This window comes from Blastomyces gilchristii (assembly GCF_000003855.2).
Source record: "Blastomyces gilchristii SLH14081 genomic scaffold supercont1.11, whole genome shotgun sequence".
Lineage (NCBI taxonomy): Eukaryota > Fungi > Ascomycota > Eurotiomycetes > Onygenales > Ajellomycetaceae > Blastomyces > Blastomyces gilchristii.
The window spans coordinates 1,433,640-1,458,400 of NW_003101672.1; the positions used below are offsets into that span (position 1 = coordinate 1,433,640).

The window sequence follows — 24,761 nt, forward strand, 5'->3', positions numbered from 1 at the left end:
CAATCAGAGAAACAATTTGAAATATCTTGCGCTTTAGAGTTGAGTTTACCCTCAACAGTTTGCATTGTTTGCATCCAGCATCCCAGCCATCCCGAAACTAATCTCCGCCACAGCTTGACCATGTTTGAGCTGAGTGACCATTGATTAACAACAGCCATGGAAGATGAGGTGGTTGACGAAATGTATGCGAGAATTCAGGTGCGCTGCTGCCTATGGGAATTACCTACTTAGCCATCGATCCCTCTCCTCTGCAGCAGCAGCAGCAGCAACAGCAGCAAAATCCGCCACACCCCACTTGCCTTGCTCTTTACTCCCAACCACTGATTTTCGGCTTCGGAGTTACCAAGAAGAATGTATACAGTCTGTCCTCTCATATTTGGAGAAGGGCCACAAAAGGCTAGGTATTTCGCTAGCAACGGGGAGTGGGAAAACTGTGAGCAGTACACTTCATATTTGCCCACCTCGGACCCTTTCGCTAACTTCTGATTGGGACAGGTAATTTTTACACAGCTGATCGATCGCATTCCTCCCCGCGATGAAATCGCGAAACAAACCCTTATTCTAGTCCATCGAAAGGAGCTGGTAGAACAGGCAGCAAAGCACTGCATGCTTGCCTACCCGGGGAAGACCATCGAAATTGAAATGGGGAATAGTCACGCAACAGGAACAGCGGAAATAACCATAGCGTCCATCCGCAGCCTCCTTTCAAAAGGGCGGATTGAAAAGTTTGACCCGGAGAGATATAAACTCATTTTGGTGGATGAAGCACACCACATCGTGGCTCCGTCGTATAGAGAAGCGCTTGAATATTTCGGCTTGAATGAAGCGTCGGAAGGATCTCCAGCGCTCGTTGGCGTGTCGGCAACTTTTTCGCGATTCGATGGACTGAAGTTGGGAGCTGCTATTGACCACATCGTCTACCATAAGGATTACATCGATATGATTGGTGAAAAGTGGCTTGCTGATGCGGTCTTCACGACGGTGAATTCCAGAGCTGATCTGTCAAAAGTTTCGGATGCGCCTAATGGCGATTTTCAGACCGGTCAGTTATCAGCAGCAGTTAACACTGACACAATAAACGACATTACTGTCCGAGCTTGGCTCTCCAGGGCGAGGGAGAGAAAATCAACCCTCGTTTTTGGGGTCGACATTGAGCACGTCAAGTGCCTTACTGAGAGATTCCGCAGGTTTGGCATCGATGCGAGATATATTACCAGTCAGACTCCCAAAGATCTCCGTACCAATGAACTTGAAGCTTTCCGCAACCAAGAATACCCAGTTTTGGTAAACTGCGGACTTTTTACAGAGGGAACAGACATCCCTAATATTGATTGTGTGCTTCTTGCACGCCCGACGAGATCTAAAAACCTTTTGATCCAAATGATTGGAAGAGGATTAAGACTATATCCGGGGAAGAAGAACTGCCATATCATTGATATGGTTGCGTCTCTTGACACTGGTGTGACTACCACGCCTACCCTATTTGGCCTTCACCCGGACGAAGGACTTGATGAAACCAAGATGGAGGACATAGAGAAACTCAAAGGCCACGAAGGGGATGGCTTTAAATCAAAACCGAAGCCCTCCGCGATTTCTGCGGATAAAGTGACAGTTGATTTTACCGATTATGATTCCGTACATGATTTGCTTCAGGATACTTCAGGCGAAAGACATATTCGTTCACTAAGCAAAAATGCTTGGGTATCAGTGAGCCCTGATCGATATGTGCTGAATGCGCCCTCTGGAAGAATCACAATCGCCGGGGATGACGCCGGCTTGTATTCGGTATCTCATGTTAGAGCTTTAAGCCCTACTTCACATTCAAAAAGCCCGTTCAGCCGCCCCCGAGAGATCGCCTCGTCACTTGAATTGGCCCAAGCAGTGCACGCCGCCGATACGCTGGCTAGCCGCATTTTTCCGCCGGTTTTTGTGGCCACATGGCAACCATGGAGAAAGAAGTACGCTAGCCATGGCCAGATTGCGTTTCTTAACAAGCATCTTCCATTCGATAATCAGATTAAGCCAGGGGATATTACGAAAGGTGATGCAGCGGATATGATTACGAAGGTCAAGCACGGGGCCAAGGGGCAGTTCAAGAACATAATCGCCATCAAACGGCGTCTGGACAGAGAAAAGACCAAGGAATCTAGGCTAGAGGAGCTGAAGAGCAGGGAGGAAGTTAAAGTTGGTCCGCTCAATTAGAAAACTTTTTTGGTTACTCGTTGAGTTGTGTGCGCTGTGTAAAATGATACCCATGTATAATAATATCTGCATGTATGTGTATGTATGTATAATTAAACTTTTAAATATTCTTTGAAGACGAACATTTACTCTCTTAAGGTATGTTTCCAAAAATATGCTGTTCGTGGTGGTCTGTGCGCGACTTCCGAAAATAAGGTTTGCTTGCTTTTCTCCGAGCTCCCTATCCTATCTCAACCTCCTTTTGGTGCTTTTGTCTGTCCGTTTTTCTCGTTGCTCACCTGCTCCCCTCTCCCCCCTCTCCTTCCGCCTCCCTTTTTCTCCCACCTCTCCCCTCTCAGTCCTGGATTCGTTTTCGCACATTTCGTGGGCTTGTGCTCTTCTGTCGTAATCGAGTCGCGGATGAGTGCGCGTCCTTCAAATGCAGAGGCGCCTCTCCGGCTCACATCAACCAGACCAGTCGCATCCAGTTATTGACGCAGCGTCCGCAAGGAGACATGGGCCTGCCATTGATGGCACATGTCATTCATTTGCCCCACAGATGAACCAGCAGAAAGCGACAGATCTGTATAGCGGAGAGGAATCCAATTCATCCCTGTTCACTAGCACCCGTAGATTTGCGGGTGGCACGGCATATCCGCCTCCCCTTAACGTCCCAACTCGACAGAAAGCTGTCATGCCATTTGAATCGCAATCCTTTTCGTCAACGATAGATAAGCTGATGGAGGGCCAAAGACTACGAAGATCCCGGCTGCGAAACCCGTGGTCATGTTCTCTCCTGACACTGTCCCTGACCTTCCTGAGTGCGCTCGCCCTTTTTGGAATCATTCACTCCTACATGACCCGCCAAATCGACCCACAAGGCTGTAATACGCCTCGAATGATGCCCACTTATATTAAACTCATTGGCTTCGATACGGAACATACCCGCTTCGCGAGTAAATATGGACTATACCTGTATCGGGAGCGTGGGGTTGACGAATATAGCGAACAAGATATTGGGGTAGGGAGATATTCTGTTTTATTTTCTTTCTATTTTCCTTTTGGATTTTTGTATATTGGGTCAATCTAGCGCCAATCAATGCTAACTATTGGAATAGCTTAGGGGTGTGCCAGTATTGTTCCTCCCTGGAAATGCTGGGAGCTACAGGCAAGGCCGGTCACTAGCATCGGAAGCGTCGTTATATTTCCAGAATGTAATAAGATATGACCAGGACAAACTCAATGCGGGGACCCGAAGTTTAGATTTCTTCATGGCGGATTTCAACGAGGACATGGCGGCATTTCACGGACAAACGTTACTCGACCAGGCCGAATACGTAAACGAAGCTCTAGCCTATATACTCTCTCTCTATCATGACCCTAAACGCCCTGGGAGAGACCCGAACCTCCCAGACCCTAGCTCCGTGATTCTAATTGGTCATTCGATGGGTGGGATCGTTGCTCGAACGGTGCTTACAATGTCGAATTACCAGGCAAATTCGGTGAACACGATCATTACGATGTCAACCCCTCACGCTCGGCCTCCAGTATCGTTTGATGTAGATGTTGTTCGCACGTACAAACAGATTAATGATTACTGGCGTGAAGCATATTCTCAGAAATGGGCCAACAACAATCCGTTATGGCACGTTACTTTGATATCTATTGCTGGAGGTGGTGGGGACTCGATTGTCCCTTCTGATTATACAAGTCTATCGTCCCTTGTTCCTGAAACACACGGATTTACCGTATTCACATCCACTATCCCAAATGTTTGGACTGGAATGGATCACCTTTCCATCGCTTGGTGCGACTCGTTCCGAAAAGTAATCATTCGCTCACTTTTCGACTTGGTGGACGTTAGACGATCGTCCCAGACGAAGCAGAGAGCGGAAAGAATGAGCGTATTCAAAAAATGGTACCTCACGGGGATGGAAGCCATTTCTGAAAGGACTCTCCCACAAAAAGGTCAGTTTTTCATCATCAGCTATCCGTTCATTTTCCATACTTACCGGTTTCACAGACCCGACAACACTCTTGACTTTGGAAGATAATACAAATTCAATTCTACCCCAAGGGCAGCGGCTAGTTTTGCGCAGTTTTGGTAACCGCCAGTTACCCAAAGCGCATCTTCTTCCCGTTCCTCCCCAAGGCGCTTCAGGGAAAAAGTTTACCCTTCTAACAGATCAACGTCTTGATCCTCCTGGTGGCAACGGGAAACTAGAAGTCTTATTCTGTAGTGTCTTCCCTTTGCGAGCTGGCCATTCAGCTGCCCTCTTATCTTTGAATATGGATCTCTCAGGCGGCAGCGCCGGTTCCACTCGGTTGGCTTGCAAGAGTGCCGTAGAGGATGTAATACATCTTCCAGCATCGACACGCTCGTCCAAGTTCGCTTTCGATGATGCTATTCCATTTTCATATCTGCAATATAACTTGGAGGATCTGGTGGAGCATCAATTCGTAGCTGTTGTTGACAAAGCTTCCAAACATTCCTCGGGTTGGCTTGTTGCGGAATTTTCAGACAGCTCCGACGCTCTCATCCAAACCAAGGTTGGACTTGGCCGCCTGTTGGGTGCCGGACTTAATATTCGACTTCCTGCAGAACGACCAATGTTGACCGAAGTGAAAATACCCGCTCTATACTCGAGTCTCTTAGCTTATAAGCTGAGAGTCGGCAAACAGCCGTGCGGTGAGCATGCTGAGCTGTTTACTCCCCTACTACGACAGTATATTTCGGAACCACATGAATCGAAGTACTTTGTCAATGTCAAAGAAGCCGATATCAACTTGCATGGTGTTGCACCCTATATGCCTCCCCACCTTCGAGAGCAAAGTGCTATTCGTGGCATTTCGTTTCAGCTTTGGTCTGACCCTAGCTGCAATGCCTCAATGGAGCTTTCGTTGCGTGTGGACGTTATCGGTAGCATGGGGAAACTTGCCATGCGATATCGTACGGTCTTTGCGGCGCTTCCACTTCTTGTGATTGCACTAGTTCTCCGGAAGCAGTTCCAGATATATGACAAAACAGGTTTGTCCTACTACCTCCACGCTTTTGAACGGATTCTGACTTTATTAGGCGTTTTTATCCCTTTCTCGGAGGCACTGGATCATTGTCTCCGATTCTCATTACCGCTCTTATTCACCATACTGACATTTGTTGCAACATCTTTGGCAACATCAACCTCTGGAATGGACAACCCGGAGAAAGTATTAATGGATTGGCGATCGAACTCCACCGAAACTGTCATAGACTTCACTAGGAACGATTTACTTTTGGGCTCTCAAGATAGCTTTTTCTGGTTCTTGATCCCATTGTTTGGTCTGATCAGCATCGGATTGTGCGCTGTGGTAAATTACATTGTCGTGGCTTTGATTTATGGCCTGTCGACAGTCCGTAGAATGTTGGTATCACGCCGAGGGTACATAAAACATGATGACCCAAAGTAAGCTGATTCACAGCAATAACAACGCCCGAGGTGTATCTTGAAATTTTTGCTGACTTGCCTTTAGACCTGCGGCGATTTACCCATCACTCTCTCCGAGACAAAGGATCATTAACTCCGCTGTTTTACTGTGTTTCGTGGCAACTGTCATTCCATATCAGTTCGCGTATCTCGTAGCATGCATTGTGCAATTAGCAACCTGCGTGCAGACTTTGCAATATGCGAGAGAAACGGTGAGCATAACTCCCAATTCACATTGCCCTCGTAAGTTTAATTAGCTGATGCTGATAAATGAGAGCAGAAATCGAACTCGCAGTATAATTTCTACAATTACGTTCATTCCGTCTTCGTCCTTATGCTATGGATACTACCGGTTAATGTCCTTGTGTTTGCGGTTTGGGTTCACAATCTCGCTGTCCACTGGTGGACGCCGTTCGCATCGCATCACAATGTCTTATCTATAATGCCATTTATACTTCTCGTGGAGACGCTCACAAATGGGAATATGATCCCAAGAGTAACCTCAAGGTACGTGGTATTCTGAGTTAACCCCCTGGAACCGGAATACTCCCGTTCGCTGCCCCGCCTTGTTGCCTTCAACCTTAACATGTTCTTCTTTATAATCCAGATTGCGACATATCACTTCGGCCTTATTTATTATCCTCGCTGTATATGCCGCGCTCTACGGAGTCACATATGCATATCTCCTTCATCACATTGCCAATGTAGTCACTGCGTGGCTTGTTTGTGTACATTTTGCCAGCAGTGGTTTCTTGCTCCAGAATTTAAGCCAAGCCTTCGAGAGCTCGGGCTTCGGTGAAGACGGGCCTCCGGCAACTAATGGTCATGTTAAAAAGCTCCCTTAAAGTATTACTGTTTATAATTTTATCCCCTTTTTCCTTCATCACTTTTTTGTAACTTTTTATAAGCGAATAGCTGGCATTTGACGGTGTTTTTCTGCTTTTGTTCTTCTCGCTGTGCGTATGATTGTTACCATTAAACCTAATTGGCGTTAGAGAATTATTTTCCTTTTATTCTCAACGGTTGTACGAGGGATGATATCCCAGCTAGAGACCCCGCGTTTTCTTATTTGTGTTTTCTTCTTCCTTTTTCACGCTTTATGTTCCTTTCGTCATATTATATGCCTAGTTTTTATTTGTTGGTACGTGATAGCATGCTATTATTAATGCAGGTTGGTTACTCCTTTTCCTTCTTAGCGTCTGAGAGGCCGTACATGTATATACAGACATTGTTTTCCCAGGCTCATTTAACCGCTCTTGCCTTCATGGAAGGCGTATTGCTTCTGTCCATCCATAGGTCATCATTCTTATGGGCAGGGACTCTTCGATTGATTTCTTCTTCTTTTTTTCTTCCTTTTTTCTTTTTTCTTTTTCTTTTTCTTCTCTTCTTATTTCTATTCTTTTAATATTGATCCATCCTCCTGTCAACCTCTCTTCTTATGGTCACTATTGCGTAACCTGGTCGGTACATGTCAATATTATAAATGATATATCTTACTAAATTTTTATGTTTTAGTATAATAGTTCCTCGTTCTCTTCTTACCTTTCGCATCAAAATACATGACAAACTATTACAGCGTACGTAGCTTGATGTAAAATGCTGGTGCCTCCAGCTTCAGTGGGGCTCAGCCTCGCAGGGCAGCCTTGTCTCTCGAATTCTGGAGCGAGTGGAATTTATTCGTGCTGGCAATAGGCAGTTGGAATTGGAGACTTGATGGAGCGAGAAATTCTGGCTACCGTGCGCGCCCGGCTGTTATATACTGCGCTTGAAAATTGTGGTACAGTCCCCGAGAATTTAGTAGTCAGGGGACGAAGTATGTGGTGTGGAGGAATCCGTTTGTGTGGCTGGATTTATTTATTGAACTCCCTTCTGTTGGCAAGAACTGCAGTGACATAAACATTGTATATTTGCTTTAAGTAGTAAAACCTATAAAAAAACAAAATGCAGATCCCGTATCGACCTAAAGTAGATTAGAGGTATTTATTATATACATTGAACAGACAGTGCTTCATAGGTATCTTAGCAGGAAATGACTCGTTAAGACATATAAAACGTGCACACACGTAGAACAGGAAAAGAAAGATCAAAAGGACAGACAGAAGGAATCCAAAAAAATCCTAATTAGTCAACGTCACTTTCTCATTCAGCCACTTCTCCCCGCCCGCCTTAATGACCTCCTCAAAAATCCACTCCCCAACATCCGCCCGCTGGATTGAATGTCCCAAGGCAGGCTTTTTTTCCGTCCCGACCTTCAAAGTCTTCCACCCCTTTCCACTAGCGATGGAATGATCACCAACCAGCAGTGTCGGACGAACAGCAATGGCGCCTCTCAGAAGTTGTTTAGAGGGCATATCAAAGAGAACGTGCTCCATCTTCTTTTTGTCCTTATGGGGGACTGAGAGGAAGTGATAGAGAGGGAGGAGGAGGAGCGGTACATCTCCCGGCCCAGATGAGATGCCTGTGGTGGAGACAACCACGAGGATGGGTTTCTCCTTTTCAGTTACTGTGGACGGTTGCAGTGCTTCCACAGCGGATAGAATGGAATTGGTGCCAGTTTCGCAAATGGTCGGGTTATCGAGGGTGACGGGTTGAAGCGCCGCTGTGAGTTTGGGTGTTCCGCCCAGCCCGGATATTATGAGTGAAGCCATTTTGCCATTGTTTTTCTCTGGAGAGATTGTGCGCTTGGCGGCTTCAACATCAGTCGCATCACCTTGGATGATTGTCAAGTTATGGTCGATTGTCGCCTGGTCAAGCCCCTGTGAAAGGAGCTGGTCTTGAAGTTTTGAGGGGGTTCGAGCGAGGGCGCTTGCTTTGTATCCATTCTTGAGAGCAAAGGTCAGACAAGAATTTGCGCAGCCGCCCGTGGCGCCAAAGAAAGCAATATTTATCAAGTTATCAGTGGTGGTGGTAGACATGATGCTTCCTAAATGTGGGTCCAAGGTGGTTGAGGAATAGGATATAAAGATAATTTTCCACAATTCGTTTGCGGCTTTTGAAGAAATAAGTCAACAGTTAAGCAGATGAGCCGGATAATGGCAAGCTTTTCGAATTTGAGAGAATAATTAGAAAGGGGGGGAAATAGTTGTCACAATTGCTACATGGAGTTTCTAAACGGGAATCGGGAGAGTTTTTATATCCATTCAGTACCCCTGTTGAAACGTTAACTGGAAGTGACGTTGCGGCGCCGTGAGGATACAATAATAATTAATCAAGCCGTGCGGACGTAAAATTCCTCTTTCATGAAATAGTTGCCTAAGTTAGGCCGATCGACTCGGATATTTATATCCATGACGCCAAGTTGCGCCGTGATAACATCGCCAAGCGGTCAGCTTTTACAAGGCCGAGCTAATCCCGCAGCGGGAAAGCGCCGGAGTGAAGATGCCCCGACCACGTGATGCAATAAGCCCTAATGATATTCATGGACATCAAAGTTGGTCCGATTGTTTCCTGCAAGTCTACTACTACTCTGTAAGACTCTGTGAGTTGTATGCCCACTGTAAATTGACAGTGCCGTTAATTTGACGATCGGTTTTGATGGGGTGAAAAGCTAGCCCCGTTTGCCAATTGCTGTGCAGCCAATACGTTCGTGCTTCCAGCACGCCCAATTGAAAAGTGTGGGTGGGCATCGTGGGAATAGCCAAGCTCACATAGCCCTATCAATGATATCATAGGGCTATAGTTACATGTCGATACCCGAAGCATCGAGATCTCTGTGCTTGCAATCTTGCGTTCTGCGCTATGTCGTGTACCTGCAGATGCAGCTCCCGTTCACACTCCGCATCTTGCATAAAGAACTTGATTGGGCGTCGAACCTTTCGAGAAATTACGTCCGAACAACCACGGCAGAACCGAAGAGTGTGTGCTGGCTTCTAGCCGCATGGGTATCCGGCTTGGCCTGTTGCAGTTGAGAGGTTGCGGGAACAATATATAACTAGAGGTTATACCTCATAACCCGGTTGCACGGATTCTATTCTAAAAGTACGCTATCTGGCCCTAGCCCAAACACACTTATCTCTGCTACGCAGTAGAGTCTTGAGATGAGGTAGCTAGTTGGAAACCGCTAAAATGATCAACTAGATCGACAGGATGAAAACATCGAACCCCTGCATTATTATTGCTCTCCCCGGGTCTTAAACGAGACCCGATCTGGGCAGTTACTAGAATGGTGCTGGTCTTGTAGTGATGCAGGGGCGGTTGTGAGTGTTCGTCCGTGGGTCGTAAATGGGAGACCTATGCAAAATAAATAAATAAATAAAATAAGTTATGTGGTCTTCAATGGAGACTGGATATATTTATGTCACAAGGGAAGCATATGTAACGTTGTTTGATTTGTAAGCATACGAGATATGTGGATGAATAAATCCTAGGAAAGTAATATCAACTGTAAATTCACAATAGAACAACAAACAAACTGTCAATAATGGAGAAGAGTCCCTCGTTGCCTATTTTAGCCCCGCTTCCCGATAAATTTCGTTCCTCTCACATTAGCAGGTTCTCTTTGAGCAGGTACTATACATAGCCAATAAAACACTAAAAATGAAAATAAATATCACCTTGAAATAGGGCAATTTCGCAAATATATCTTCATGGCGAGGTACCTCACCCTGTTTTTCCCTGTGCTAAATCCCGGAACGCTCCTGCTGGTATATAGCGTCATTCACGATATAATCTGTCCATTGCTCGCAGGTCTTGTGCCATGTGTGAGGGATGTCAAGTGCCTTTGCAATATCCGAGTAACGTTCGACAAATTGTACTGCAAGCCCTTCGTGCGCATGCCATGCCTAGAGTATAGAACCCGCCGGGGTACGTTTAGTTAGATATATTCATTGGCAGGATTATACGCAGCATATTATTTTTGAGTAAAATTTTTTAGGTACAGAAGTAAACAAAAGGTTCCAACTTACGATGTGACAATGTGCTAGCCACGCACCGGGGTTATCTGTCGGAAATGCAATGGCCACCCACCCACGATCAGGCAACATAACAGTGTCTCGACGAGGTGGGTTCGTGAAGTTGAGTCGTTCGGGCCCGGGGAAGTCGCCTCTCCCTGTACCGAGAACGGAGAAGTCATGGCCGTGCAGGTGGATTGGGTGTGGAACGTTAACGATGCTGCCAGGGATAGCCTGGATAATCCAATATGTCCACTATTCGTAACGAATATTAGGGCCTGTGCTAGTAGAGAGAGTGCTCGTAATAAAGGAAAGAAAAGAGAATGAAGCGTCTTGGAGGGGGAGACATACCACATTTGCTTCTGGTAACTCGATTACGTTCAACTTCGGGGCAAAGCTTGTATTTCGATCAAGGACATATTGAAGAGTAGGATATTCCCAGTCTGTTTCAATAGGGATCCCGTTTATTTTCCAGTGAACTATGTTTTGGCCTGGTGAAGTAACTTCAGGCTCGAAGGTGACGTTAAGATCTTTCACTTCTCGGATGAAATGCTCCGATGGCACATCAATTGGAACAAATGGAACGAGACCTTGTTCATCGTCACAACTTTGCGTGTAGTTGCTTGCTACTGATGTGGGCTCCGCATTCGGGTCTGCGCCTTTATATCTGAAGATACTTTTTATCCTCCCGTTCATCGCGTTCTCACCACACCCTCTTTGAACTTCAGCTCGAAACCAGTAGTTGTCTATCTCCTGGTCGGCGTGAATGATTACATCATAACGTTGGCCTGCTCCCTTGTCAGTATGTGGGATGAATAAAATTTATGGGCATGATTTTGTTACATACCGATCCCAAGAAACAGCCAGTCAGTCTGGTATGGAAGGATGGCAACGAAGTCGCTTGAAATTACCGTGAAAAGGTGATTATCCAAATGGACTTTGAAATAATTGTCTACTGATGTATTTATCAATCGTAAGCGGTATGACTTCCCCTTTTGAATTGTATTTTCGTGATATTTCCCTCCGCCATTTGCGTTCACCATTGTCCCATTAATCAAGCCATTCTCAGCAACAGGAGGGATGCCAAGCAGTGCATTTTCCCATGCTGTGCGGTAATACCAGTCTTGGATAGGCATCGTTCCGAGGTCAATATCATAGTTGGCTGAAGCTGGCCCTGAGATCTCAATGGCCCCTAAAACACCATCGCCGTACCTGTGCAATTTTAATCTAAGCAACCAAAGCTCCAAGTTAAAATCATGGGACATGGAACTCACTGTACAGTATGGTGGCTATGATACCATGATGTCCCATATTGAGTACATTTAAATTCGTACGTTTTTGATGCTCCGGGAGCAATGGGGCCTTCATATTGAGAGTTAGCTAGTGGAGTTGTGGAACATCGATATCGGCCGTTGGCAACATACATTCTGTGACTCCGTTTGTCCCATCTTGATGGCCAGTATGCTGCTGACGAATTCCGTGCCAATGTATGCTTGTTCTTCCCAACCCAGCCGTCATTAATAAAATTAACAGAAGTTTATTAAATAGACATTGTTACTCACCCATTATTCTGTAGATTGTTTTTCACATGGATTCGAAGAGTGTCACCCCAGTCTGCAAATATTTGTTAGGAACCGAACTACACAACGGTAGAGATTGATTGACGTACTCGCTCGAATGGTTGGACCTGGAAATTGACCATTTATCGCCAAGACCAGCCTTTCAACCCCGTCAGGGGCTAAAGTTATATTGCTTACTTCAAGAAGATACTAACAAAGCGGAAGTCAGCTGGAAGGTTTTGTGTTGAGTTTGGTTTTGGATCAAAGGAAGGGCGGCAAACCTCGACCACTTTTCCAGTTTCCGGCCACTTCGTGCCAAAGTTTGTAGTGATATCAAAGCCTCCACCCCAGCAAGCGCGGTTCTTGGGGCTATTCTTGCAATGTTTATCTGATACAAACCCGGGCGGACCTTTCGCGGAAATTGGATGATATGTATTCGACTGGGCGGCACATATTGATGAACCTAAAAGTATCCAAAGGAAGTAAATGATTATTGACAAGTCTAAGCTTGTATTCCTTCGTGAAGTCATAGCTTGGTATAATGATAACAGCAACCCGGGGGGGATTGTTAATCGCAACAAGAAAAGTCAATATGAGGGCTCGTTAAGCAGGGGAACGGATCTTCAGGTATATTAAGACAAATATGTAAGGTTTATTGAACGAGAGGCACAAGAATTAATATAATGGACTGTGAAGGAAAAATAAACATTCTAACATAGGAATTAAGAGCGTTGATAATGGAGTTTTATATTTTCCAAACGGGATTGAACTGATGGAGATTGAGGTCGCATGTATAGAGGCAAGGACAAGGTAAGGGGTAGTACCGGTGTCCATCGTATGAAAGATGTGGTACAGACTGCACGCGATCGACGGCAGCAGAAAAGTGCGATGACCAAAATTGCACAGAAGCAAAAGCCTCGTTAGAATTAGAACCAATAGGATACCAGAAAGAGGGAACTCCAGCCGAAGAAAAACACACGAGCGTCGGAATCATACAAAGGGATAGAAGTAATCGAGACCGCCACAGTCCTCAGTAATCCATATCACGGCATCTGAGGTCCTTTCCAGATGGCTATACGAGAACGACATCGAACCATGTAGGACGCCCGCCAAGGTAAGGGCATGCGTATGTCAAGAATACCATGAGCCGAATATGGCTAAAAAAGGATGATATTATTCTTGTGTTCCTTGACGACGTGTATAGGTTGCTATAAACAACCGGAATTCGGAAGACCCTAACAAGGAAATCATTTCAGAGTGCTCCATCGCAGGATTCTAGACCAGGTCAAGCTCGGTTTAAAATCAGATTGTCCTCAGGATGAATCCTGAGGAAAATGAAAAGGCGCTTAACAAGAAATATGAAATATTGCAGATTTGTGGCTCTTGCACCTCTATATGTGACTCAATGTACCCCGGCTGGAAGGGACAGAGTAGTACATGTGCAAGTTTCGTTCGCATGGGAAGTCAGACACGACTCGGACCGCAATGAATCGGGCCCCACAATAATCTAAATCAGTAGATCGGGTTTCTTAGAACACGGACCTGAAAGCAAAAATAGTAGCATAATATGCCACGGAAGATTTATTTTCCTGCGGGTAGGCAGCGCGAGTTGGGACAATCGAACATACCGCAAGGAGCTGTTTCGAAATTAGAAAGCAAACGCATGGACTTCAGGACCAAGCCGGTCCTACTAACTGTAGATTCAAGGACATGTTATGAATGCTCTTGCTTTAGCCATCGAAATATACAGCCTGGAGCCCTGGCAACGAAGCCGTAAATTCGATGCCAGAGGGTCTCTCGAGTTGCACAATCATAGTTGAGGAATAGGAAAGGGAGAGAACAAAAGAAAAGATTAAGATAATACGGTGAAAGCATGATCTCGTCATAAGGCCTAAATCGCATTGGTCCCGAAAACCAAAGGGCCTTGTCGAGATGTTATTGGATCTTTTGTAGGGACTTATGGCAGGATCTAAACTCGACAGGTAGCGCCGTGGTCTATAAATATCATATGTACGTACGCCGTATTTGGAGCACGAGGCCATAATCAGCTTGCCGACTGTCAAATAGGTGGTGAATACGTCATGATTCGCCATGTCGAACCTGGGCTTCCCGAAACGAGTTGTTGGCGAAGCCTCACGATGGAGCTACATTGGCCGCCAAGGTAGCAGATATGTAAGAGTTCCTTGCGAAGCCTATGCCCTTTGAGGCCTTATTTCATAATTTCTGAAACATGATCATTGATCAGCTTGGGCAGTGTTCAGGAAGGTTACCGAGCTAGGTATTTGGATATGTGTCTCATGAACGTACAGAGTAGCACCGTCATCAACAACCCCGAGCACACACGCAGGTCTCGCTCTGGGCTGGAAAGTCACATCGTTGGTTTCCTTGGTGACGGGAACAGAATGGCGGGTAGCCACTGTCCCAGGGAAATATTTCAAGAACTGATTCCGAAGATTGGCGAATTCGGGGTAATGGTGAGCGGTGGACCAAAGCGTCGTCAATGAGGAGGAGGAGGTGAGAGGTTGGCTGAGGTTGCCGGGTCCGACCTGGGCTTGCGGCTCGGCAAACCACCACCTTTTAGCCTTGAGCCACAACAGTGAACCCGCTTATCTAGTGATCTATTGCTCCTGCAAGCCCGAACACCACGAGCTGAGGAGCTTGCACACGTCAATCATGGCAGTATTTCCTCTGCATGGGCATTGGCCTCGAACGGTGTCCGGTTGGGCGTGTCCCCAGAGCTTATCATGAGCAGTGATTGCCCAATTTATTACCCATTGACTCGCCCGATAGGCCAACGTGCTAATATTCCCCCCTTTGTGCCCGCACGAGATATCCCTTGCATCGAAATATGTCCGAGAGATTCCGTATTTTGGGATTCACCCTTCTGGCAACCCTCACTATTTTGTCAGGGGACAGATTGATATTCTGGAAGGGTACAGACTGCTCCTTTTATTGGCACTCCATAAGATAAACAACAGGCAGAACGTCCCTGCTTCTTTCTGCACTGCCATTTTCTAATAATGGTTGCGGGTTTGGGACAATGCCCTTGGCAACTAGAATACCATGCTGCCCGGGATGCGGCCAGGAAAAACACAAAACACTCTGCAAAATTAATCTGTGGAAAATTACCACGAGCAAACTATCAGGAAACGGAGAACTCTCGGCGTCTTCTTCAGGAAGCCCGGGCCCCAAATACCCAGCAGATTATGGCTTCAGTACTACTAACTCTCTGGTGTTAGTAGAGGGGCCGTGATCGGAGCCCGAGAAACCGGGTGGAAAGCCGATTGCCACTACTACTGACTACGGGATAGACTCTGCCGTGTTGATCCTGTGGGACCTGCCAAGCCGGCTTGGCCATCTCGAAACCGGCGTATCCCGATATTGCTAATTTCTTACTACATTTCTCGTTTTACTCATTCAGCACCATGGAGCCTTCCAGTGAAGAGTTTGTGGAAACCCGTGCTTACATTGACCGGGCAAATATTGATTTTGGAGGACCTACACATGTCTGGACCTCAGTATAATATTCCACTAGCCATCTTTTTCGTCCCCATGTGCTTTGCAGTGAGTGATCGCCTATGTCATGCATGATTCGGCGATAATTAGCACCACACTGACCCCTTGCATATAGAGGTTCCTAGCAACATTCTTGGAAAATTTAAGCGACCGTTGACGTATATTGGAATTCTGACCCTTGGCTGGAGTATTGTCATGACACTCACATGTGTCGTGAAAAATTTCACTAGACTTGTAGTTACCCGCTTTCTGCTCGGTTGGAGTATGTCCCGCCATTAAATCTCGCCAGGGTTTTTTTTTTTTTTTTTTTTTTTTTTTTTTTTTTTTTTTTTTTTTTTTTTTTTCCCTTATCTGTGTCCCTTTGACTGACAGTTGTCCTCTCCTTTGAAATATACAGCTAGTGCCTTAGTTGGCACATTTTCGGTCCTGAAGCTGGACGGTATCGGCGGGCTTGAAGGCTGGGGGTGGATCTTCCTTGCTGAAGGCGCAGCTTCTAGGAGTTGCCTGCTGTTTCATTCTAGTTGACACCCCGTCGCTCTCCACCAGCTGGCTCGAGCCACAAGACATCTGATATCTAGAGCTCCGGCTGCTACCTTGAGAAGGAAAAGCCCAAGTATCCAACCGGCTTTGGCTCGTCATTTGCATTCGCCAGTGCAGGCGTTCTTGCTGCTTTGGCGCTAGAGTTCATCTTCACGACCAAGAACAAACGCGGCGCGACGTTGTCGGCAGAAGAAATACATGCCAAATCTACGGATGAGCAAATATAGAGGATGGGAGATCGATCACCGCTTTTTAAGTATAAGCTTTAGTGGGGAGAGGTGATACTACACAAGCACATCAATTCAATATTGATTTCAGTGGCATGTCCGAACTCCCTTTTTACAATGTGGATAGAAATGGCGGTGTAAATAGATTTCGACAGAAGCAACTATGATGGGATAATTTGGATCTAGATCCTTCCTAGATCATACTCCGTATTTAAAACTTGATTCAATGATATTCTTTGCTGATCGAAGCTATTTGACTTGCACATCATCCAGATGATTATGTTTCACTAAACTTGCCAAAGAGATTGATTCTCTTGATGGAGAGGGAATTATAATAATAATTCATAATACCTAGCCCTGCTTCAAAAGAATACAAAAAGAGTTTTTAATAATACGAAGGTTTAAACACAGACAGACGTATACAGGGTGAATGTCTGGAGAGAACTTGATGGGATAGTTAAGCTATCACCCCCATAAGCTTCAAAATTCACGGACAATGCCCTCGTCGTCAAGTTTCAGGAGATTTGCGTGCCTGGCTTTGCCAGTCCTAAACCTGATCCATCAACCAATTATTCCCATGCGCCTGTAGTTGGCAACTGGCCAACCTAACCTGCCTCATGAAAAAGGTCGAATGGACCCGATCACTACAGGTTGGACAAGCTATCCCTAGATAGAGCTACTAGGCCAAACATGTCCATCCTGGAGTATTTGCGTCACATCCAACTGCCTCCTCAGAAGCCAAACAACCCCATTTCCACCTGCGCTCCTTTACAGCTGGGCATATCGCAGCATCAATTCCGCCTCCTCCACAACTAGTGTCCTCTCCCATAACCATTCCTTCACACGCCGAAAATATCCGTGATCATCTACGCGATTTCAAACATGACAGATGGGGCTGGGTAATCTACCGCTGCACATACAGCGACGACAACGCATGGGCCCGATTTCAGCAAATCATCAATGAACGATCCCGCCAGAGAATGGCGGAGCCCGATGTGCCCCCCGAAGTTGCAAACAACCTCGAATGGAAATTAGTGTCCGACCCGACAACACTCGACGGCGCGTCGCGGGACCAACTCCGTGCTCGCTTCCGCACTTGGGCGGCTGAGGCACGAGCGACCGGAAAGCATTTATTTGACTGGCTTGAGATCACAGCGGTATATGTCTTTTATCCAAGTCGACGAGGAAGCGTTGTGGAGTGTGGTTGAAGGGGATCCGGATGATACTCTGGATGGGAGCTGGGTTCATCTCGTGCGCGCGGGCGATCACGACTTTGATCGCAGCGCGAAAGCTGAAGAGGACGAAGATGATGGAGAGGTAGAGGATGAGGGCTGGATGATGATTGCGGCATACACGATTGGACCGGATTTCTACGATGTAATAGGGCCAGAGCCCGAGGCTTGGTATAAATTGTTTCTACTCGCCCCCGCCTGGATTTGTTGTTTATTGATACTTTCGTATAATGGTTGACGGTGCGCCAAACTATTATCAATATAAAAGCAGAAAGCAGAGAAATGTGTTAAAAGAAAACCGGGGGGGGGACATCCTCATCCTTCCTACGCACACATTATCCGGTACAGCACTAGTCAATCAATGCTTATGGCTTGACACAGTCTAGAGTCTTGAACGGTGCAGTTGAGAGACAGTCTACAGACTATTTTCTCTACCGTCCTCAACGCTAGAAATCTAGACTTTGACGTGTGCCAATCTGCAGAACTAGCACCTCAGATATCAACCCGACTTCTTACACAAATTAGAGGTACTCTACTTCTATGGCCTCGCCGTTAGTGATGATAACAGCAACACTCCCAGCTAACACCTTTCTCCTAAACAATCCGACTTCAATGTTACTCAGCGGCAACGAAGAACTTCAGATTTTTCATATTCCCGGGAATTAATACTTTCGAATTCAATTGACTAAACTACGTACTGGCCCAGAAAACCAAAGTTTGCGGAATGAATCAAACATGTCTGTGAGTGAACTCCATAGAAACCCATAGAACTCCATTGGTAACATATACATCAAGACGATGAAGCATTATTATTATTATGGAAACTCAGGGGACAGGCCCAAACTTTATTACAACTTACATCCGAACGTATAGTCCCTATGCTGTTCAATCATGCAATTTGACACTATCACCGAACAACCCCATGGTTGGATTTGAAATTGTTCGCCTCCATTTCATACATTTCCCGCGCCATTAGTCTATCCCTTTTTATCTAGTCTGAAAACGGAAACTGTTAGTCCAGGAGACATGCATAAGCCGGGTTAGTTGGGCTTCAAAGTAAACGGCTTGTCCCATGCAACTAGAGTTGCAGTTCTGAAGATTTCTTCCAATCTGGCCAGACTTTCCAACATGCAGTGCTGAGGGGTATTCTTTTATTTTATTCTATTTCTTATTTTGGTTGGGGGAGGGAAGGGGAAAGGGAGAGGGGACTCACCATCAAGCAGGGAGTTACATTTTGATATCGCTTCGCATCTTGTTGTGTCAATGCTGCGACGGTTTCAAACAGGGCTGGATGGAGAGTCTTCACTTTCAACGGGATTGCATTCTGAAATCACCCTGTCCTTGATCTCATCCTCTGTCATTTGGGCAGAGGGCTTAGCCACAGGGGTGTTTATCGGTTGGATGTTTCGGGGTTCATTTGTTTGTTGCTGTGTGGCATCTGACTCTCTGGTAGCGGCATCCGTGTTTTGGTCTGATTGATGGCCGTCGACCGCAGGAGGAATGTCTCTGACTCGGATACTCTCTGAAGACCCTTTTGCAGCTTCCACTGGGGCTGGGGCTGGGGATGGAGCTGGAGTAGGCACTGGAGTTGGAGCATGCACTGGAGCTGGAGCAGGCGCTGGAGCAGGCGCTGGAGCAGGCGCTGGAGCAGGCGCTGGAGCAGGCGCTGGAGCAGCCTGCCGTGGAAGAGGATAGCGTGGATTCCCCAAAGCCATCGCGACTTGGGCACGCTCTACTTCAGACAATTGACGACGTGGCTGGTTTGCTTCTCGGAAATGATATCCCTGGCGCGATCTATCCTGTCCAGAGAGGTGGACTCCCTGTCCCTGGAGCTCGTGGCTCTCATCTTCCGACCGCGGCCTATATCGCCTTTTCTTCCTGCGATGACAACCTAGCCAAGTACAACAGATCCTCCCGAGGGTATTAACTACATAAAGTAGTACCATGAGGAATCTCATGGTATCCGATGTGGTTTTGGATCGACTGCGAAAAGGTGAGTGTATGCTATATAATCCAGACAGCCACGAGTCACTTACTACTGCAGTGCGCACCCCAATGTGGCTCCCTCTTTGCGATCCGCAGGACAACAAAGCTAGGTAAAGAGGTATGGCACAGCAGCAGCGCAAAACATATTTTATTGAACGGATGATGGGAGAAACGAAACGGAGCAACAGAAAAATCACTCTAACTCATTGCAACCGAGTTCGAAAAACAAGTGACGCCAATGGAATGGCAAATACAATCTCCCATGTAAAAGAAAAGGAAAAGGAGCGCGAAGACAGGAATAGAGAGCAAGCAATCAATAAACGAGTGACTTTAAGTGACTACGCAGTAAACGAGTGACTGACCGAAGCGGATATTTAACACATATATATAAATAAATATATCGCGGCGAGAAAGGAAAACACAAGAGAAGAAGAGAAAAATTGAACAGGGAGAGATATTTATGCCATGCACCCAGCTGCTGGACGAGAAGGAGCAAGTGGTTATTGATAATGGGCTTCCCAATGGCAGGCACCCCCCCTGCTGTTCTCTTTCTGGTGTCCTTGTTGAAAGTAACCGAGGCCGACATGTACATGTACATGTACATATGCACCTATCTATGTGCTGTACATACATTACTCGGTGGGTTTCCAGCGTCAACGATTCTGCCTTGACATCTTTTTCAATAATGAAATTCCGCTTGGAGAAATACGAATTAGGGGTTGCCATATCACGTGGTCATGGAAGATAACCTTTGGATTGGGAGAAGGATAACTATATAAACTGATCCTGAACATCCTTCTCCCAACCAACAAACTCACCCTCGCTTTGGATTATACGAATACTGTTCTGCAAGCTGCGAAAATATTGGTCTCCAAGCTATAAATTGTGTTTTGCTGCATTTCTTGGCAACTAGCTGATATACCTAAATGCCAATACCCAATAGATTCTATTGGGCATAGTTAACTTCCAACGTTGTTTCCTAGAGCATTGTATGTACATGTACATCATGCAGCGCAGCACTTGCATCCAGAATCCAGATGATAATTGATGATATTTAAGTATATGTAGCATAGAATAGTGAGTGCGTAACGGGATACAGCACCCGATGATTCTTGGCATCGAGAACATGAGCCGCTGGGCGATTTGGCGCCGACGTCGTGGGGGGGTGGGGTCGGTCTGGTGCTAACTTCAAAACGAACTTCGTCATAACCCACAAAGCGAACTAAAATAGAACTTGGAGAGGGAGCCAAGATGGAGTGGGACATTACGCATTATTCGTACGCTGTAGTTGATGCCCTACGCTGACGACCCTCGCTAGCATGAGACTAGGATCTGATACGCCGGCTTGCCCCCAAGTTGACCTCGCTGCCAATATGCAACGTCAAGAGTTTGATCATTTGGCCTGCGGCAGAGCACCAGGCCGACAGGCTCCCATGTCTCGATCTTGATCAAGAGTTCAAGGATTATTGGGCTGGGATTCCAAGCCTCGAAGATCGAATCCGATGCAAAAAGGGAGTCTTCTCTTGTGATTGGCCATTAAATCAGATCAATCCCGAGCCTAGGATGCGAGCAGAGCTTCATTGGACAGGATTTAGAATCCACCAGAGTGCTGCCGCCACTAGGACTACGCAGTAACTACACAGTAACTACGTCAAGCTATTTTGAGATCTGAAACGGTGCGACATCAGTTGTGGCATGCTCTGCCCCATCCACTTTCTTCGCGCTCTCATTGCTCAGCTGTGCAACACGATTCTGCTCAAGCTCTGCTAGCGCCTATGCCATGATGCATTCCATGCTCCAGATTCGATTTAGAAGTGCCTATCATTCATTCTAAACAAGATGAAGAAGCCCTTGTCCTTCGTCCTGGCCACAACGATATCAATAATGGCCTTTGATGGATTCCCTCGGTCGCTTCTTTCTCCTTCCTTGTTACCTACCGTCGCTATTCATTACTTGGGTTAATATTCAATTTTAGGTTCTTTCTTGTTATTCTGTAAGTAGTGGAAACCATCAGATAATTTATTCTACCTCAGAAACCATGTTTGCTAATTCACATTCTTCTCGCTGCGGATAGCTGGTGTTGCTAATAACTGCTGACCCTGGTGGCCAGTGGCTTTTATTTTTCTCCTCTACGCGTCGGTGTCAACTTCGACGCCTTCGTCACTTTCGCTGAATTACCAGCTCCCAGCCATCTTCTCGCCTGACTTATGCTTTTTCCTATTCTTTCATATATGAAATAGGCCTTCCACGATGCGAATAGCATCAGTGCCCCTCTATACTTTCACAATCTTTGCAGTTATTCAATCCGCTTTCCCGAAACATACGCTGGAACTGCCAATTTTTCGCCAATCTATGAATCTTCATGAAAAAACCCATCGCGATGCCTTTGACCGGCTTCATATTGGATTTGGTTTAGAGAAGAGAGCACCATCACCTCAGCAGGATGCTCCGAAGTCCCCCACGGAACAGAATCCTCCAGCAGAGACCTCAGAATTGGCTTCAGCGCCTGTATTTGATGAACAGCAGTTCAACGCGTCCGCAACGACGGCTTGCCTCAGGGCTCTTGAAGACTTGGAGAGTGTTGTGAACCCGTCTGGCATGGCGGCTTGCTTCAATATACCCTATTTTGACAAAGAAACCGGTGCATTCGAAGCTGATCTCAGAGTTTATCAAGTGAATGAACCCTCGGGCGAATTTGCGGGAATCCCACATTCTGAGTATACATTGGAAATGAACATACCACAGGCTACAATTTCGGATCCCCTTCGACTCGTTGACGACACACTAGACGGCCAGCAAGAGATGGTATTGTTACAGGAATTCCGCCATTTCGGACAAATATCAACATTGCTACAACTTGACAAACTTGCACAGTATGTTTTTATCTCCAGACTAATTCCATCGCTGCTCTGTAATCCCAAACCTTCCCGAGTATCCCGTCTTCGTATTTTGAAGACGCAGAATGCCTCCTAACCCGACACTTACAGAGACGATCTCCGCGTCCTCTTAATCCCCAACATAACTGTCGGCGCCTCAAATCCACAAAGCCAGGAACTCGTCATGACCACATTATCCTCCGACACACTATCATACGTTGCGGGGTTCTTCACAAATGAAGACAACTCCCCTGTCAACATCACCGTCCCCGATGTCAGCTCCAGACTCCCGGACATTGTAGCTGCAGCCACAGCATTCGTCTTGCCAGGCACGACTCTAGGTATCTTCCCCACGGGCCTGATAATAACAGGTATTTGGTCCGGGGTCTTTTTGGGTGCTGTGGGATACGGAACTTTGACTCGCATGAAGTTCCGCGATCATTATCGCCGACGGCTACGGATGGCAGCGGCGAGGGCGCAGGGAAATGCGAGGATTTAGGGATAATGGATATTGGGGGTTTGGGGATTTTAGAATGTATTATACAGTTCTCTCTCTCTCTCTCTCTCTCTCTCTCTCTTTTCTTTTATTTATTTATTTTTTTCTTTCATTTTTCTTCTTTGCTTCATACCCTACAAGGGAAAGATCATACAAGATTGTACTGTACATAAATATTGAACTTCATAGATATCTAAGATATCACCCCGTATTACACCTGTTCATGGAAAAGCACAGTGTGTCAATATGTAGCCTTTTTTTCAAAACAAACTTATTCTGTGATTGTCAAATGACCTTGTTCCCCCCATATATTTACAACTCCTTGCAAATCCACGTCAATTTCCGGATTCATTCCTAAATCTGCTAACTTAACTCGCCATATTATCTTAACAACCAAAGAACCGAAAGTTTTCCTTTGAAGAATGATGACTTCCCAGGCAGGTCTCAACGTCAATTCTGTCGCAGACAACTCAAATAGAGAGGTGGGCCGGGAGGGAAGGACAGACAGAAAGAAAAGAAAGGAAAAAAAAGAAACAGTTGACAAACTGGAGAGCAGGCGTCTCAGTTTGCGAAAAAGGAAAACCCTAGCACAAGTTAGAGGGCCGATATAAAGACATAAAGGAAATACTTAACATTGGTTGCGCTCGAAACACAGTACACTCCAGTCACGCGCAATAGGGGAGAAACGGAAAAGCAAAAGAAGAAAAGAAACGTTAATGTTGCGCGCCTGTCGGCCCTATACCTTGTGAAAACCAGGCGCCTGAAGCGGGTGAATTCCTTCACATTCCCTCCGATACCCTGCAGATGTTTCCTATCATAGAACGCGGCTGCGTTGGAAAGAAAATCACACGTCCATAAATGCCACACTGGTATTGGTTTATTACCGATCATACTAGCAGCGAAGGAGCTGGTATCATGCCTCTGCAACGACCTTAGTGAGCACCAGAAAATTTGTTTTTTCCCGGGTAAATCAATAATATCTCGTCCCTATCCTGCGGGAGGCGGGGAGTAAGGCTGGGATGCCTAGCACCTAGAGTCTTTTTGCCCGGATAGATTAATATCTCATCTCTATCCTGACTATAGGAACCCTTTTGCCGTGGGAAAGTTAATAATATCTCTTCCCTTTCTTAACGAGGTGCACGGCGATGATGACCGGAAAAAGAACTAGAAGATTGATCTTGTAGCGGGATAATTAATATTTCGTTTCCTTCTGGGTGATGATCGCCTGCCGTCCTACGCGCTCGTCCGCCCACTGGGGATTCACCCATCCGGGACACGGTCACAGAATAATCCTCATCATCATAATCATCTACCGTCGTTCGCTGCGAACTATCTAGACCCGTGCCACACATTCCTCGTCTTCTCGAGGAGCTTGCTTCGTGAGTGCCAGGGGCTGCTATTTCCTCTATGCAATCAGCGTATCGTCCAGGCGATTCGGGAACTTGTCTCTCCAGAAATTGAAAACTGAGGTGCAAGGAAATGATAAAAATGGGGGGAAGACACAAGGCAATCTCCTACTCACCCTCCGGTATCCTTTCAAATTGTTGGTATGGAGGTGGAGGTTCTATCGTCGGGATATCATAAATGGGAGGGAGGGTTGCCATCGCCATTATTCTCCAATGGGCCGCCTGTGTTGGCCCTCTCGGTGAGCCCTCGCCGAACCTACGTCTTCTGGATCCATGATACATTTTTTTTCGACTAAGGGAATTTCTCCCTTTCGTTTGTGCAAGGGTATAATTATCCTTATTATCCTTATTGAAGCGGAGGAAGAATCTGATTACTGTAGCATCGACAA

At 46.2% G+C, this 24,761-nt stretch overlaps 8 protein-coding genes across 11 annotated transcripts; 4 read left to right on the forward strand and 4 right to left on the reverse strand.

Moving 5' to 3' along the window:
• The first annotated feature begins 104 nt into the window (after positions 1 to 104).
• On the forward strand, positions 105 to 2,376 carry BDBG_05620 (DEAD/DEAH box helicase). Its single transcript, XM_002624066.2, has 2 exons — positions 105 to 433; positions 496 to 2,376. The coding sequence occupies exons 1-2, from the start codon at positions 164 to 166 to the stop codon at positions 2,200 to 2,202; spliced, it is 1,977 nt and encodes a 658-aa protein (XP_002624112.1). The 5' UTR covers positions 105 to 163; the 3' UTR covers positions 2,203 to 2,376.
• Positions 2,377 to 2,620: 244 nt separating this feature from the next.
• On the forward strand, positions 2,621 to 6,490 carry BDBG_05621 (GPI inositol-deacylase; the record flags this gene model as incomplete). Its single annotated transcript, XM_031722240.1, has 7 exons — positions 2,621 to 3,202; positions 3,300 to 4,149; positions 4,205 to 5,209; positions 5,258 to 5,624; positions 5,692 to 5,857; positions 5,926 to 6,152; positions 6,253 to 6,490. 7 exons carry the CDS (start codon positions 2,621 to 2,623, stop codon positions 6,488 to 6,490), a joined length of 3,435 nt encoding a protein of 1,144 aa, XP_031579075.1.
• An 876-nt stretch (positions 6,491 to 7,366) lies between these two features.
• Positions 7,367 to 9,248, reverse strand: BDBG_05622 (uncharacterized protein). Its single transcript, XM_002624068.2, has one exon. It carries the CDS (start codon positions 8,558 to 8,560, stop codon positions 7,763 to 7,765), a length of 798 nt encoding a protein of 265 aa, XP_002624114.1. The 5' UTR covers positions 8,561 to 9,248; the 3' UTR covers positions 7,367 to 7,762.
• A 280-nt stretch (positions 9,249 to 9,528) lies between these two features.
• BDBG_05624 (laccase 3) lies at positions 9,529 to 15,356 on the reverse strand. 3 transcript variants are annotated; one of them, XM_031722242.1, is made up of 11 exons: positions 14,401 to 15,307; positions 13,722 to 14,316; positions 12,375 to 13,600; positions 12,204 to 12,303; positions 12,097 to 12,148; positions 11,959 to 12,032; positions 11,809 to 11,896; positions 11,382 to 11,746; positions 10,886 to 11,322; positions 10,550 to 10,789; positions 9,927 to 10,426 (listed from the first exon to the last, which is right to left on the reverse strand). In XM_031722242.1, the coding sequence occupies exons 3-11, from the start codon at positions 12,621 to 12,623 to the stop codon at positions 10,265 to 10,267; spliced, it is 1,767 nt and encodes a 588-aa protein (XP_031579078.1). In that variant the 5' UTR covers positions 12,624 to 13,600; positions 13,722 to 14,316; positions 14,401 to 15,307; the 3' UTR covers positions 9,927 to 10,264. The 3 variants fall into 3 exon arrangements, with proteins under 3 accessions (XP_031579077.1, XP_031579078.1, XP_031579076.1); XM_031722243.1 differs by having other exon boundaries at positions 10,889 to 11,322; positions 12,375 to 13,730; positions 13,789 to 14,316; positions 14,401 to 15,301; XM_031722241.1 differs by having other exon boundaries at positions 9,529 to 10,426; positions 12,375 to 14,316; positions 14,401 to 15,356.
• Positions 15,357 to 16,993: 1,637 nt separating this feature from the next.
• On the forward strand, positions 16,994 to 17,846 carry BDBG_05627 (uncharacterized protein; the record flags this gene model as incomplete). Its single annotated transcript, XM_031722244.1, has 3 exons — positions 16,994 to 17,026; positions 17,060 to 17,533; positions 17,562 to 17,846. 3 exons carry the CDS (start codon positions 16,994 to 16,996, stop codon positions 17,844 to 17,846), a joined length of 792 nt encoding a protein of 263 aa, XP_031579079.1.
• Positions 17,847 to 18,263: 417 nt separating this feature from the next.
• On the reverse strand, positions 18,264 to 20,329 carry BDBG_05628. 2 transcript variants are annotated; one of them, XM_031722245.1, is made up of 3 exons: positions 19,957 to 20,329; positions 18,822 to 19,591; positions 18,264 to 18,604 (listed from the first exon to the last, which is right to left on the reverse strand). In XM_031722245.1, exons 1-2 carry the CDS (start codon positions 20,196 to 20,198, stop codon positions 18,886 to 18,888), a joined length of 948 nt encoding a protein of 315 aa, XP_031579080.1. In that variant the 5' UTR covers positions 20,199 to 20,329; the 3' UTR covers positions 18,264 to 18,604; positions 18,822 to 18,885. The 2 variants fall into 2 exon arrangements, with proteins under 2 accessions (XP_031579080.1, XP_002624120.2); XM_002624074.2 differs by having other exon boundaries at positions 18,492 to 18,604; positions 19,645 to 20,310.
• A 446-nt stretch (positions 20,330 to 20,775) lies between these two features.
• On the forward strand, positions 20,776 to 24,732 carry BDBG_05629 (uncharacterized protein). Its single transcript, XM_002624075.2, has 3 exons — positions 20,776 to 21,587; positions 21,669 to 22,467; positions 22,582 to 24,732. Exons 2-3 carry the CDS (start codon positions 21,845 to 21,847, stop codon positions 22,967 to 22,969), a joined length of 1,011 nt encoding a protein of 336 aa, XP_002624121.1. The 5' UTR covers positions 20,776 to 21,587; positions 21,669 to 21,844; the 3' UTR covers positions 22,970 to 24,732.
• Positions 23,087 to 24,744, reverse strand: BDBG_05630 (uncharacterized protein). Its single transcript, XM_002624076.2, has 2 exons — positions 24,489 to 24,744; positions 23,087 to 24,362 (listed from the first exon to the last, which is right to left on the reverse strand). Exons 1-2 carry the CDS (start codon positions 24,652 to 24,654, stop codon positions 24,094 to 24,096), a joined length of 435 nt encoding a protein of 144 aa, XP_002624122.2. The 5' UTR covers positions 24,655 to 24,744; the 3' UTR covers positions 23,087 to 24,093.
• Positions 24,745 to 24,761: the final 17 nt, after the last annotated feature.

What these genes read in the sequence shown, in the direction of transcription:
- BDBG_05620 (XM_002624066.2), top strand. Translation starts at nt 164, where the DNA reads ATGAGGTGGTTGACGAAATGTATGCGAGAATTCAGGTGCGCTGCTGCC. An exon ending in CAACGGGGAGTGGGAAAACT is followed by an intron (nt 434 to 495) that starts GTGAGCAGTACA and finishes TGATTGGGACAG; the next exon opens with GTAATTTTTACACAGCTGAT.
- BDBG_05630 (XM_002624076.2), bottom strand. Translation starts at nt 24,654, where the DNA reads ATGTATCATGGATCCAGAAGACGTAGGTTCGGCGAGGGCTCACCGAGA. An exon ending in ATTTGAAAGGATACCGGAGG is followed by an intron (nt 24,363 to 24,488) that starts GTGAGTAGGAGA and finishes TAGAGGAAATAG; the next exon opens with CAGCCCCTGGCACTCACGAA.
- BDBG_05628 (XM_031722245.1), bottom strand. Translation starts at nt 20,198, where the DNA reads ATGTACATGTACATGTACATGTCGGCCTCGGTTACTTTCAACAAGGAC. An exon ending in TGTGTTAAATATCCGCTTCG is followed by an intron (nt 19,592 to 19,956) that starts GTCAGTCACTCG and finishes ACCTTTTCGCAG; the next exon opens with TCGATCCAAAACCACATCGG.
- BDBG_05629 (XM_002624075.2), top strand. Translation starts at nt 21,845, where the DNA reads ATGCGAATAGCATCAGTGCCCCTCTATACTTTCACAATCTTTGCAGTT. An exon ending in CAACTTGACAAACTTGCACA is followed by an intron (nt 22,468 to 22,581) that starts GTATGTTTTTAT and finishes CGACACTTACAG; the next exon opens with AGACGATCTCCGCGTCCTCT.
- BDBG_05622 (XM_002624068.2), bottom strand. Translation starts at nt 8,560, where the DNA reads ATGTCTACCACCACCACTGATAACTTGATAAATATTGCTTTCTTTGGC.
- BDBG_05624 (XM_031722241.1), bottom strand. Translation starts at nt 12,623, where the DNA reads ATGACTTCACGAAGGAATACAAGCTTAGACTTGTCAATAATCATTTAC. An exon ending in AAACTGGAAAAGTGGTCGAG is followed by an intron (nt 12,304 to 12,374) that starts GTTTGCCGCCCT and finishes CCGCTTTGTTAG; the next exon opens with TATCTTCTTGAAGTAAGCAA. An exon ending in AGTTACCAGAAGCAAATGTG is followed by an intron (nt 10,790 to 10,885) that starts GTATGTCTCCCC and finishes CGTTACGAATAG; the next exon opens with TGGACATATTGGATTATCCA.